Below are 15,056 nucleotides of genomic sequence, written 5' to 3'. Positions count from 1 at the left end.
ATCTCCATAGATGCTGAAAAACATTTGACAAAATTCAACATCCATTCATGATAAAAACTCTCAACAAAATGGGTATAGAGGGCAAGTACCTCAACATAATAAAGGACATATATGTCAAACCCACAGCCAACATCATACTTAACAGTGAGAGGCTGAAAGCTTTTCCTTTAAGATCGGGAACAAGACAAGGATGCCCACTTTCCCCACTTCTATTTAACATAGTACTGGAGGTCCTAGCCACGGCAATCAGACAAGACAAAGAAATAAAGGGCATCCAGATTGATAAGGAAGAAGTCAAACTGTCCCTGTTTGCAGATGACATAATGTACATAAAAAGCCCTAAAGAATCCGCTCTACAACTACTAGGTCTAATATCTGAATTCAGTAAAGTTGTGGCATACAAAATTAATACACAGAAATCTGTGGCTTTCCTATACACTAACAATGAACTAGCAGAGAGAGAAATCAGGAAAACAATTACATTCAAAATTGCATCAAAAAGGATAAAATACCTAGGAGTAAACCTAACCAAGGAAGTGAAAGATCTATACTCTGAAAACTAAAAGACACTCATCAGAGAAATTAAAGAAGGTACCAATAAATGGAAACAGATCCCGTGCTCATGGATAGGAAGAATTAATATTGTCAAAATGGCCATCCTACGTAAAGCAATCTACAGATTCGATACAATCCGTATCAAAATACCAGCAACATTCTTGAATGAACTGGAACAAATTGTTCTAAAATTCATATGGAACCACAAAAGACCTCGAATAGCCAAAGCAATTCTGAGAAGGAAGAATAAAGCTGGGGTGATTATGCTCCCCAACTTCAAGCTCTACTACAATGCCACAGTAATCAAGACAATTTGGTACTGGCACAAGTACAGACCCATAGACCAATGGAACAGATGAGAGAGCCCTGATATAAACCAATCCCTATGTGGTCAATTAATATATGATAAAGGAGCCATGGACATACAATGGGGAAATGATGGCCCCTTCAACAGCTGGTGTTGGCAAAACTGGAACAGCTACATGCAAGAGAATGAAACTGGATTATTGTTTAACCCCATATACAAAAGTAAACTCGAAATGGATTAAAGACTTGAATGTAACTCATGAAACCATAAAACTCTTAGAAGACAACATACGCAACAATCTCCTGAATATAAGCATGAGCAACTTCTTTCTGAACGCATCTCCTTGACAAGGGAAACAAAAGCAAAAACAAACTCATGGGACTACAACAAACTTAAAAGTTTCTGCACGGCAAAGAATACCATCAACGGAACAAAAAGGCATCCTACAGTATGGGAGAATATATTTGTAAATGACATATCTGACAAGGGGTAACATCCAAAATATATAAAGAACTTACACGCCTCAACATCCTAAAAGCAAATAACCTGATTAAAAAATGGTCAGAGGAAACAAAGAGACAGTTCTCCAAGTAAGAAATTCAGATGGCAAACAGACACATGAAACAATGCTCCACATCACTAATCATTAGGGAAGTGCAAATTAAAACCACAATGAGTTATCACCTCACACCAGTAAGGATGGCCAGCATCAAAAAGACTAAGAACAACAAATGCTGGTGATGATGCAGAGAAAGGGAAACCCTCCTACACTGCTGGTGGTAATGTAAGCTTGTTCAACCATTGTGGAAAGCAATATGGAGTTTCCTCAAAACACTAAAAATAGAAATACCATTTGACCCGGGAATCCCACTCCTTGGAATTTACCCAAAGAATACAACTTCTCAGATTCAAAAAGACACATGCACCCCTATGTTTATCGCAGCACATTTTACAATAGCCAAGATATGGAAGCAACCTAAGTTCCTATCAGTAGATGAATGGATAAAGAAGAGGTGGTACATATACACAATGGAATACTATTCAGTCATAAGAAAGAAACAAATCCTACAATTTCCAACAACATGAATGGAGTTGGAAGACATTATGCTCATTGAAATAAGCCAGGTGGAGAAAGACAAGTGCCAAATGATTTCCCTCATTTGTGGAGTATAACAACAAAGCAAAACTGAAGGAACAAAATAGCAGAAGACTCAGAGACTCCAAGAAAGAACTAATGGTTACCAAAGGGGGAGCGGTGTGGGAGGTCAGGTGGGGAGGGAGGGAGAAGGAGTTTGAGAGGTATTATGTTTAGTACACATGGTGTGGGGGATCACGGGGAGAACAGTGTAGCACAGAGAAGACACATAGTGGATCTGTGGCATCTTGCTGCACTGATGGACAGTGACTGCATTGGGGTATGGGTGGGGACTTGATAATATGGGTAAATGTAGTAACCACATTGTTTTTTCATGTGAAACCTTCAAAAGACTGTATATCAATAATCCCTTAATAGAAAAATTTTTTTAATTAAAAAAAAATAGAGAAAGCACATGCCAAGGGCTGAATGAGTAGATGATACTGACTATACATGATACAAACTAGTAATTTCGAGGAACTAGGAATCAACACAAACTGGAGTGAGGAGAGACTTAGAGGAATTGGACAGATTCAGCAAAGGGACCAAACTGCAGTGCTCATGGTGCACAGCAGGACTGCATTACCTTGTCCTTCTCCATCTCAGCTGGTGACAGCAATTTCCCAAACCAGAAATCACATATCACTCTTGAATATCCATTCATTCCCCATCATCAGACAGAAGGCTACCAAGCAAACTGACCCATCAACTGTCATGTGTACCTGGCTACTACTTGCATTTGACTCTGCTGCTCTAGAGAACCTCCTCCCTCCCAGGAACCTCATGTGATCTGCCTCTTGTTTCTGACATCAAACTGGACCAGCATCTAAGGGAGCAAACTGCTCGAGAGAAAGCCAAGAAGAAGGTAAGCACCAATGGCAGTAAGAGGGATCAAGGCCACATCAAGGAGTGGATGCCCTTTGTCCCAACAAGTATGACGAACATTCTCACAGTCCAAGGTCCTTCAAGAGCCATCCTATTCAGAGCAGAGATCCTTCCATGCAGTACCCAAAGGGGTCAAGACCTCTTCTGTGTACTGCTTAATAAAGAAACTCCATGTGAATCACATGGTACCCCATGATACCTGGAACTTCTTTCCACCAAAAATTATTTACTCACCATGGGTCAGTCTGCACCAAATTAAAGGAATTGTTTTTCAGTAAACCCATTACTCTGCAAAAATGGGATTAGAGATCTTAGGGAGATCAGATTCCAGACCTTTCCACCCTTTTCAATGATGTATCAGACAGGAACTTGGGTATAGACTTCATCAGTGTATAATGAAAAAAGACAATCATTCTCTTATAAAGGAAAACAAAAAATCCTCAACCCTTATTTGCCTCATAATATTTCTGCTCGTCATGCTCCATTTGTACCTGGTGTATCCGGAGGAAATAATACACAACTGGCAGCTCCTAGTAATTATTAAAGTAAACCTGCTTTGGTTATTAATTCTCTTAATGGTTACAGAAGTCACCTTGAATGTAGACAGCCCACTTGACAGAGGGGTCAATGGCTTATAATAAGCCTTGTGTGTTTACATTAAGAGGGAGGCGATTTCTTATGTGACAGTTTGTTAGGCTATTGCCATAGGTCTCAAGATCTCCCTCAATCTGGCTGTGCCCGAGGGGCGAAACCTCTTGGCAGTTCAAACTGATATGCAGAAACTAAAAACTTGTAAATATATGCTAGAAGTGAGCACAGACCAAAAAGGATGACTCATATTAAATACAAGGCCAACAAAACCTTAAATGAGAATAGCTGTCCAAATTAAGAAGCCCTAACTTTCCTAAGTGAGAAACCTGGCTCTCCTGGATATAGGAGAAGATGAAATAGCACACCATGTTATGGGTTACTTAAAAATGCTCTAGTATAACTTCCTGATATGACCTTAAGGCCGTGATGCCCACTTGACCTTCACCAGAGCCCTGTCTCAGATATTGTGAAGGGTACCCCACTAGGTTGAAGATAGGCAAAGAAGAATACTGAATAGTGTTCCACACCCATGTCTTGATGTTCAAAGAATATTACAGGACTGAGCACTACATGCACATGAACAGAAACAGTCATGGAAATAGGAGAAACCTACAGACTGTTTCTTATATAATGAGCAGAAAAGTAGAACTTGATTTTATTTGCAACAATCAAGCTGAAACATTCTGGGCTCAGTCTGCACAAGAAATCAGAAATGTTTCTGAGTAACTGAAAGGAGGGTCATGTGCCCACTGGTGCAGTCAGAACTCCAATCAGGTTTGCTGAGCTTAAGGTTTCAGAAAGCAAAATCCTGCCACCCATAAAGCTGATAAGCCAAGGATGCAGTCAATCCTAAACAGTGCTACCCTTTTTCCAGAACATTTCAGTACTCTTTGACGGAAAAGGAAAAGTTAGCAGTCCTGTCAAAGTTTAATACAGACATTTACATGGAAAACATTAACAATGTTATGTATATATATGCAATCTACATATAAGCAGTGTATCACTTTCTAAACATGCTTTAGGAGAAAAATGTATTCCTTTCCATTGTTTTCCAAAATAAATTAAAAAGTAAGTTTTTGGGTAAAGATCTCATCTCCCCTTAAATTAAATCCTAGGAAGCAGCACCCATGGTAGTTACATAATGTTCCTAGGACTGCCAAATACATAATAACTGGGAACCAAGGACGTGACTGATCGGTTAACTATAACTGTTCTCGTGTCTAAATATCAGTGTGCACAGACCTCACAGCTTGAACTGCAGGACTTTGCCAGAGATGGACCACATCCTAACATAAACAGGTATACAACATAAATATAAAACTGGACATGCATACACATACACACACACTCATATAAAACCAGGTAATAACACAGTCACTAAAACAATCCAAAATCGACAATTCAAAATATGAAGTAGAAAAATATCTGGTAAAGTAGATCTTTCCAGTATACTGCTAGACAAACAAGTTACCAAAAAAGCATGCAGGGAGAGAACCAAGATGGCCACATGAATAGAGCAGCGGAAATCTCCTCACAAAACCATATATGTTTTTGAAAATACAACAAATACAACGATTCCTAAAAGAGAGACCACAAGACACAGGACAATAGCCAGACTACATCTACACCTGCGAGAACCCAGCGCATCACGAAGGGGGTAAGATACAAACCGCGGCCTGGCGGGACTCCAGCGCCCCTCACCTCAGCTCCCGGCAGGAGGAGAGGAGTCGGAGCAGGGACGGAGAGGGAGCCCAGGACTGCTAAACACCCAGCCCTAGCCATCTGTACCAAAGTGCAGACATACAGTACATGCGTGGGGTGCTGGAAACTAGGGAAACGGGACAGTAAGACCTGTGAGCGGAACCCTGCAGCCTGCACACCCAGAACAAAGAAAAGAGAGTGCTTTTTGAAAGTCTTAAAGGGACAGTGACCCCACAGCTGGACAGAAGCGTCCAGGGACACTCAGCCTAGCAGCTGGGAATCCCAGGAAACTCCGGGCACCCTAACCCACTGGGTGGCAGCACAGCTCAGAGACCCCTCACAGTGATGAATAGCCTCCCACCCATTCCCCCTCCAACATGGCTCCGCCATATTGGAGAAGCAGCCTGAGGCTGGCCACAACCACATCAACCACGGAGCTCCACAGCAGCCGGGCAAGAATTAGAAACCCTGCTTGCACGCAGCTACCCAGCAAAAGCTGCTAGGGTTCACTGTTCTCCCAGGAGAGGAAGGCCACAAACCAGCAAGAAGGGACTTTCTCTTAGCCGACTACCCACCAGCTCCCCAGAAATATCTCTATCACCATGAAAAGGCAGAAGAATTTGATACAGACCAAGATCACAGGGGCAAACACTGACAAGGAGATAGACCTAATCAGTCTTCCCGAAAAAAATTAAAAATAAAGCACATAACCATGCTGATGGAGCTGCAGAGAAATATGCAAGAGCTAAGGGTTGATGACGTCCGGAAGGAGATTACAGAAATGAAACAATCTCTGGAAGGATTTATAAGCAGAATGGATAAGATGCAAGAGGCCACTGATGGAATAGAAACCAGAGAACAGGAACGCATAGAAGCTGACGCAGAAAGAGAGAAAAGGATCTCCAGGAATGAAACAATATTAAGAAAACTGTGTGACCAATCCAAAAGGAACAATATCCGCATTATAGGGGTACCAGAGGAAGAAGAGAGAGAAAAAGGGATAGAAAGTGTCCTTGAAGAAATAGGTGCTGAAAACTTCCCCAAACTGGGGAAGGAAATAATCGATCAGACCACGGAAGTGCACAGAACCCCCAACAGAAGGGATCCAAGGAGGACGACACCAAGACACATAATAATTAAAATGACAAAGATCAAGGACAAGGACAGAGTTTTAAAGGCAGCTAGAGAGAGGAAAAAGGTCACCTACAAAGGAAAACCCATCAGACTATCATCAGACTTCTCAACAGAAACCTTACAGGCCAGAAGAGAATTGCATGATATACTTAATGCAATGAAAGAGAAGGGCCTTGAACCAAGAATACTGTATCCAGCACAATTATCATTTAAATATGAAGAAGGGATTAAACAATTCCCAGACAAGCAAAAGTTGAGGGAATTTGCCTCCCACAAACCACCTCTACAGGGTATTTTAGAGGGACTGCTCTAGATGGGAGCACTCCTAAGACTAAATAGATATCACCAGAGAAAATAAAATCACAGCAAGGAAAGCAGACCAACCAAATACTAACAAAATGCAAACAATAAAATCAACTACCCACAAAAGCAGTTAAAGGAAACACAAAAGAGCACAGAATAAAACAACCAACATATAAAGAATGGAGGAGGAGGAATAAGAAGGGGGAAAAATAAAGAATCACCAGACAGTGTCTATAATACCTCAATAAGCGAGTTAAGTTAGACAGTAAGATACTAAAGAAGATAACCTTGAACCTTTGGTAAACACGAATCTAAAGCCTGCAATGGCAATAAGTACATATCTTTCAATAATCACCCTAAATGTAAATGGACTGAATGCACCAATCAAAACACACAGAGTAATAGAATGGATAAAAAAGCAAGACCCATCTCTATGCTGCTTACAAGAGACTCAACTCAAAGACATGCACAGACTAAAAGCCAAGGGATTGAAAAAGATATTCCATGCAAATAACAGGGAGAAAAAAGCAGATGTTGTAGTAGTATCAGACAAAATAGACCTCAAAACAAAGAAAGTAACAAAAGATAAAGAAGGACATTACAAAATGATAAAGGGCTCAGTCCAACTAGAGGATATAACCATTATAAACATATATGCACTCAATTCAGGAGCACCAATATATGTGAAACAAATACTAACAGAATTAAAGGAGGAAATAGAATGCAATGCATTCATTGTAGGAGACTTCAACACACCACTCACTCCAAAGGATAGATCCACCAGACAGAAAATAAGTAAGGACACACAGGCACTGAACAACACACTAGAACAGATGGACATAATAGACATCTATAGAACTCTTCATCCAAAAGCCACTATTTACAGTAGCCAAGAAATGGAAGCAACCTAAGTGTCCATCAGTGGATGAATGGATAAAGAAGATGTGGTACATATACACAATGGAATATTATTCAGTCATAAGAAGAAAACAAATCCTACCATTTGCAACAACATGGATGGAGCTAGAGGGTATAAATAAGCCAGGCGGAGAAATACAAACACCAAATGATTTCACTGATATGTGGAGTATAGGAACAAAGAAAGACTGAAGGAACAAAACAGCAGCAGAATCACAGAACCCAAGAATGGACTGACAGTTACCAAAGGGAAAGGGACTGGGGAGAATGAGGGAAGGGAGGGATAAGGGTGGGGAAAAACAAAGGGGGTATTATGATTAGCATGTATAATGTGGCGGGGGGCATGGGGAGGGCTGTGTAACACAGAGAAGACAAGTAGTGATTCTACAGCATCTTACTACACTGATGGACAGTGACTGTAATGGGGTTTGTGGGGGGACTTGGTGAAGGGGGAACCCTAGTAAACATGCTCTCAATGTAATTGTAGATTAATGACAAAATAAGATAAATAAATAAAATAAATAACAAAGAAACAAGAAACAAAAGCATGCATAGGTCAATTTTCTGTAAAAATTTGTGTGTGTCTGGACATATCTATGAGTACATAATCATTTTGAAAAAAAAAACAAAAAGCATGACTAGAAGGTCATAACAAAATCTCGACAAAACAAAGCTCTAATAGGTAAGACTACAAGTGATTTTTATTTATTCTGCTTATCTGTAATATGGAAATTTTCTAGAATTAATGTGTTGCTTAGACGTGAGAAAAGCTATTATTACATTTTACAAAAAATTTAAAGAGATATACATTTCAGAACACTGAAGCAGCCTGGGTATGGCCTGTTTCTCCTTTCTCACCCTAACTAGACACTTTCTCTAAAATGCCACATAAATCTGCTAACACCAAAGACATGATTAAACACTTGCTTCTATTGTACAATGAAGGTCTAATAACTGTGAGTGAGTGATAAATTCAAAGGTAAGAAAAGCCATCTATTAGAACACTTTTCTCTCTACCTGGGCATAGTGTAAGAGCTTCTCAGTGGCCTCAGGGTCTTTATTCCAGATGAGATCTTCACAGAGCTGGAGAAGTTCCTTATGGATGTCATCATATACAGGGAGGTTACCAGCATTCACTATCCCCATGTCCATACCAAACTAAGGGCAATACAAATAACAATGAGTATTCCAGTGATAGTATAAATCAGGGGTCAGCCAACTTTTTCTGTAAAAGGCCATTATTTTCTGTCAGAGGCCATACACAGTCTCTATTGCAACTACTCAACTCGGCTACTATAGCAGAAAAAAGCAGCCACACACTATATAAGTGAGTATGTATGGCTTTTTTCCCATAAAACTTTATTCAAAGAAACTGGTAGCAGGCCAAAGTTAGTCTGTGGGTAAAGTTTTCAATCCCCTGTCTAAATAAAAGCTGGTTTCAAAAGGTAAACAGATGTCCTACTATACCTTGATTGCATGGTAAAGGAAAACCCCATGCATGGCTTCTCGAATGGCATCCATTCCCCGGAAAGAGAAGGACAAGTTGGAAAGACCTCCACTTACTTTGGCTCCAGGTAATGTTTCCTGACAAAGATTTAAAAATGTGAAGATTCCACTATTTTGCTGAAAGCAGCAATCCTATCTCTTAAGCTTTATATATAAGAGTGGAAAATAGCAAACATATAAAGTTCAAATAATTCAAAGCTTCTTATACCTAGACATAAACCAAAACTTCCCATATTACAGTGTCACAAAGGCACTGCTTCATAAACAGTTCTTACTTGACTTTAATCTCTCTAAGAGGAAGTAAATCTCTGCAGAGCTCTACAGTGACCACGATAGGACCATGATACATAGTGAGTGTGACACAAAATATTGCTGGATATGTCTTAGTAAATAAGTTTTCGGAGAGTCAAAAGTTATACGCAGGTTTTAGACTGCACAGGGGGTGGACAGCCCTAACCCCGGTGTTGTTCAAGGGTCAAGTGAATGTAAAAAAAATGAAGTACAGCTCAACAACACAGACTCATCTTTAAAATGGGGTAAGGAAAAAAAGGCATCAGATTCTTAAGATTCTATTTTATACTAAGCTCAGAACAGGTAAACTATACTGTTAATACGGTCAATTCCCATTATTTGTGGTAGTTACGTTCTACAAAGTCACCTTGAACACTGAATCAGGGAATACTGAAAACCACTGCTTCTAAGGGAAATATAGACTTAGATGCCTGTGAACCTCTAGTCACACAACTTTCATCAACAGATAAATACAACCTTCTTTTATATGTTTCTGCTCAGATATCTTGTTTAATATGCTGTTGATTCACTAACATTGAGCTCACAATCAATAGTACTACAATTCACACCTGCACAGAGTTCACCTAACACAAATATCTTCTCCATAAGGCATATTACAGTCTTCTTGCACGTAGGAACAGAGCACTTCAAAATGAGGCTGGGGCACCATTAATCACAGAGCTCAATCACCAATGATAAGATCAAAAAGGTGAAAAACCTGGCATTAAATGGATCATGACAAGGACACTTGTTTATAGAATGAGAGCAGAAACAAGAAGTCCTGGTCCACTTTATCTGGAAGCACGTGGGTTGGACCACTCATATTTTATACCACTCTGCACGTGGGTATGTCTGGTAATGACTGCCAAAGTACAAGGCGTATTGATTTGGGGCCACAAATAAATTTTAGCAAGTAGGTGAATTCACAAATACAAAATCCACAGAAAATTCAGACAGACGGTACATAAGTGGTAAAATTATAAAGAAAAGCAACAAAGTAGTACCAAAAAAACTCAGGATGAAGTGACTTCATAAAACTCGGCATGAGGGTGTAATCAGAAAGGGATAGAACTGGGGACATTAGCAATGTTCTAATTTAGGACTTAAGTTAAAACTACTATATGCTTCATAACTATTAATTACATGGTGTATTTTTTATATATTCACCAGTGTGTATGTTATACTTCACAGTTTAAAATAACACATAAAACTAAACTATGAAGGTCCCTGAATTTCAGAAAACCAATTTACTATCTAAGAAGAAAAATGTCAACATTACAAGCCAATAGATATGTTTGTTAGTTTAAACTGTTTGGTGGGGCCCTGAGATGAATTTGAACAATGTCTTGGGTGGAAGAGAGAAACAACCTACACTTACCTTAATGATTTTTGTTGCATGGATAAAATTAACAGCATATAAGTTGTGCTCCTCCATCCCAGTACCAATGGTGAGGATATTAGGGTCAAAGATGATATCATTTTGGTTAAAGCCCAGTTTTTTCACAAGTAGGTGGTAGGCCCGAAAGCACACTCTGATTTTGTCATCTGTTTCTGTCGCCTGGGAAAAGGAGCAAAAGATATCATTTGAAATAGAAAAGTGAGCTATTATCTATAAAAACAGAAATACACTTCACTTGTTGAAAGTGTTTAAGCATCAATGCTCGGATTTAATAGATATCCAAATGCCAAGCAACCTCTAAACATCTGTCAAATTGTCTCAGAGCAGGGGTTTAAAGTCCCTTTGTGTCTCCATTACCACAACAGCTACACTGCCTTTCTAAAAATCAGATCTCAGCAAGATGGTGGCGTGAGTAGGACAGTGGGAATCTCCTCCCAAAAACATATATATTTTTCAAAATACAAAAAATATAACTAATCCTAAAAGAGAGACCAGAAGACACAGGACAACAGCCAGACTACATCCACACCTGCAAGAACCCAGCGCATGGTCAAAGGGGTAAGATACAAGCTGCAGCCCGGCGGGACCCGAGCGCCCCTCACCCCAGCTCCGGGCGGGAAAAGAGGAGTCAGACAGGGAGGGAGAGGGAGCCCAGGACTGCTAACACCCAGCCCTAGCCATCCGCACTGGAGCACAGACACACTGTACGTGTGGGGTGCTGGAAACTAGGGAAGCAGGAAAGTAGGACCTGTGAGCAGGTCCCGAAGCCGGCGCCCCTGTGACAAAGAAAAGCAAGTGCTTTTTGAAAGTCTTAAAGGGACAGGGACCCCACAACTGGACAGAAGCATCCCAGGTCACAGTCCAGCAGCTGGAAATTCCAGGGAACTCCGGGCACACTAACCCCCTGGGCAACAGCTCTGAGACCCCTCACGGAGGTAACAGCCAAACAGCACCCCGTCCATTACCCCTCCGGGGCCCCGCCATAGCAGAGAAGCAGCCTGAGGCTGGTCATGCCCTCAGCAAGGGAGCTTCCTCCATACCAGCTGGGCAAAACACAAAGAACCAGTCTACACGCAATTGCCCAACACAAGCCACTAGGGGTCGCAGTTGTCCCAGTAAAGAAAGGCCAGGAGCCAAGTGGAAAGAGGCTTGACTCTCCCAGCAGATAGACGTGCCAATAGCACTCCACTGCACCTATCAACATGAAAAGGCAAAAAAATTTGATCCAGACAAGACTAACCCAGACAGCTTCAATATCTTCTACATCTTCCCCTGAGAATGAACCTGAGGGGATAGATTTAACCAGTCTTCCTGAAAAAGAATTCAAAACAGAAGTCATAACCATGCTGATGGACTTGCAGAGAAATATGCAAGAAATAAGGAAGGAGAATACAAATAAAACAAGCTCTGGAAGGACGTCAAAACAGAATGGACGAGACGCAAGAGACCATTAATGGACTAGAAAACAGAGAACAGGAACACAGAGAAGTTGATGCAGAGAGAGATAAAAGGATCTCCAGGAATGAAAGAATTTTAAGAGAACCGTGTGACCAATCTATATGGGACAATAATCGCATTACAGGGGAACCAGAAGAAGAAGAGAGAGAAAAAGGGATAGAGAGTGTCTTTGAAGAAATAATTGCTGAAAACTTCCCCCCCAAACTAGGGGAGGAAATGGCCTCTCACACGACAGAGGTACACAGAACTCCCATGACAAGGGATCCAAGGAGGGCAACACCAAGACACATAATAATTAAATGGCAAAGATCAAAGACAAGGACAGAGTATTACAGGCAGACAGAGAGAAAAAAAAGGTCACCTACAAAGGAAAACCCATCAGGCTATCATCAGACTTCTCAACAGAAACCCTACAGGCCAGAAGAGAATGGCACGATATACTTAATGCAATGAAACAGAAGGGCCTCGATCCAAGAATACTGTATTGAGCACGATTATCATTTAAATATAAAGGAGGGATTAAACAATTCCCAGGAAAGCAAAAATTGAGGGGATTTGCCTCCCACAAAACACCTCTACAGGGCATCTTACAGGGACTGCTCTAGATGGGAGCACTCCTAAAAAGAGCACAGAACAAAACACCCAACATATGAAGAAGGGAGGAGGAGGAAAAAGAAGGGAGAGAAATAAAGAATCACCAGACAGTGTCTATAATAGCTCAACAAGCAAGTTAAGTTAGACAGTAAGATACTAAAGAAGATAACCTTGAACCTTTGGTAACCACGAATCTAAAGCCTGCAATGGCAATAAGTACATATCTTTCAATAATCACCCTAAATGTAAATGGACTGAATGCACCAATCAAAACACACAAAGTAATAGAATGGAAAAAAAGCAAGACCCATCTCTATGCTGCTTACAAGAGACTCACCTCAAACCCAAACACATGCACAGACTAAAAGTCAAGGGATGGAAAAAGATATTCTGTGCAAACAATAGGGAGAAAAAAGCAGGTGCTGCAGTACTAGTATCAGGCAAAACAGACTTCAAAACAACGAAAGTAACAAGAGATAAAGAAGGACATTACATAATGATAAAGGACTCAGTCCAACAAAAGGATATACAATTATAAACATATATGTACCCAACATGGGAACACCAGCATATGTGAAACAAATACTAACAGAACTAAAGGAGGAAACAGAATGCAATGCATTCATTTTAGGAGACTTCGACACACCACTCACTCCAAAGGATAGATCCACCAGACAGAAAATAAGTAAGGACACAGAGGCACTGAACAACACACTAGAACAGATGGAACTAATAGACATCTATAGAACACTACATCCAAAAGTAACAGGATACGCATTCTTCTCAAGTGCACACAGAACATTCTCCAGAATAGACCACATACAGGCCACAAAAAGAGCCTCAGTAAATTCAAAAAGACTGAAATCGTACCAACCAACTTTTCAGACCACAAAGGTATAAAACTAGAAATAAACTGTACAAAGAAAGCAAAAAGCTCACAAACACATGGAGGCTTCACAACATGCTCCTAAATAACCAATGGATCAATGACCAAATAAAAACAGAGATCAAGCAATATATGGAGTCAAATGACAACAATAATTCAACACCACAAAATCTGTGGGACACTGCCAAGGCCGTGCTAAGAGAAAAGTATACTGCAGTACAGGCCTACCTCAGGAAAGAACCATCCCATATAAGCAGTCTAAACTCACAATTAATGAAACTAAAAAAAGAAGACAAATTAGGTCCAAAGTCAGTAGAAGGAGGGACAATATAAACATTAGAGCAGAAATAAATAAAATTGAGAAGAATAAAACAATAGAAAGAATCTATGAAAGCAAGAGCTGGTTCTTGGAGGAAATAAACAAAATAGATAGACCCCTATCCAGACTTATCAATAAAAAAAGAGAGTCTACATACATAAACAGAACGAGAAATGAGAGCAGAAAAATCACTATGAAAACCACAGAAATGCAAAGAATTATTAGAGAATACTATGAAAAATTATATGCTAACAAACTGGAAAACCTAGAAGAAATGGACAATTTCCTAGAAAAATACAACTTTCTAAGACTGACCAAGGAAGAAACACAAAATCTAAACAAACCAATTACCAGCAAAGAAACTGAAGTGGTAATCAAAAAATTACCCAGGAACAAAGCCCCCAAGCCAGATGGATATACCTCAAATTTTATCAGACATACAGAAAAGAAATAATACCCATTCTCTTTAAAGTTTTCGAAAAAATAGAAGAGAAGGGAATACTCCCAAACTCATTCTATGAAGCCAAAATTACCATAATACCAAAACCAGATAAAGACCCCACCAAAAAAGAAAATTACAGACCAATATCCATGATGAACGTAGATGCAAAAATACTCAACAAAATAATAGCAAACCGAATTCAGAAATACATCAAGAGTATCATACACCACGACCAAGTGGATTCACCCCAGGGATGCAAGGATGGTACAATATTCGAAAATCCATCAACATCAACCACCACATCAACAAAAAGAAGGACAAAAACCACATGATCGTCTCCATAGATACTGAAAAAGCATTTGACAAAATTCAACATCGATTCATGATTAAAACTCTCAGCAAAATGGGTATAGAAGGCAAGTACCTCAACATAATAAAGGCCATATATGATAAGCCCACAGCCAACATCACACTGAACAGCGAGAAGCCGAAAGCTTTTCCTCTGAGATCGGGAACATGACAGGGATGCCCACTCTCCCCACTGTTATTCAACATAGTACTGGAGATCTTAGGGACGGCAATCAGACAAAACAAAGAAATACAAGGCATCCGGATTGGTAAAGAAGAAGTCT

General features: G+C 40.1%; 1 protein-coding gene across 8 annotated transcripts in view; it reads right to left on the bottom strand.

The window, feature by feature from the left end:
• The window catches only part of MTR (5-methyltetrahydrofolate-homocysteine methyltransferase), a 190,365-nt gene that overhangs the window by 92,508 nt on the left and 82,801 nt on the right, over window positions 1–15,056 (bottom strand). For all 8 annotated transcript variants that reach the window (XR_008998859.1, XM_057505753.1, XM_036919333.2 and 5 more), the window contains 3 exons: window positions 10,705–10,884; window positions 8,997–9,113; window positions 8,547–8,687 (listed from right to left, as the gene is read on the bottom strand). Coding sequence is in view for 7 of the 8 variants with exons in the window: in XM_057505753.1 (XP_057361736.1) it covers window positions 8,547–8,687; window positions 8,997–9,113; window positions 10,705–10,884 (438 nt within the window). In the remaining variant the exon portion in view is untranslated. The remainder of the gene's footprint in view (window positions 1–8,546; window positions 8,688–8,996; window positions 9,114–10,704; window positions 10,885–15,056) is intronic.

This window comes from Manis pentadactyla, chromosome 8 (assembly GCF_030020395.1).
Source record: "Manis pentadactyla isolate mManPen7 chromosome 8, mManPen7.hap1, whole genome shotgun sequence".
Taxonomy (NCBI): Eukaryota; Metazoa; Chordata; class Mammalia; order Pholidota; family Manidae; genus Manis; species Manis pentadactyla.
Note: the sequence above shows the minus strand (reverse complement) of the source record. Positions and strands in the feature narration are given on the sequence as shown.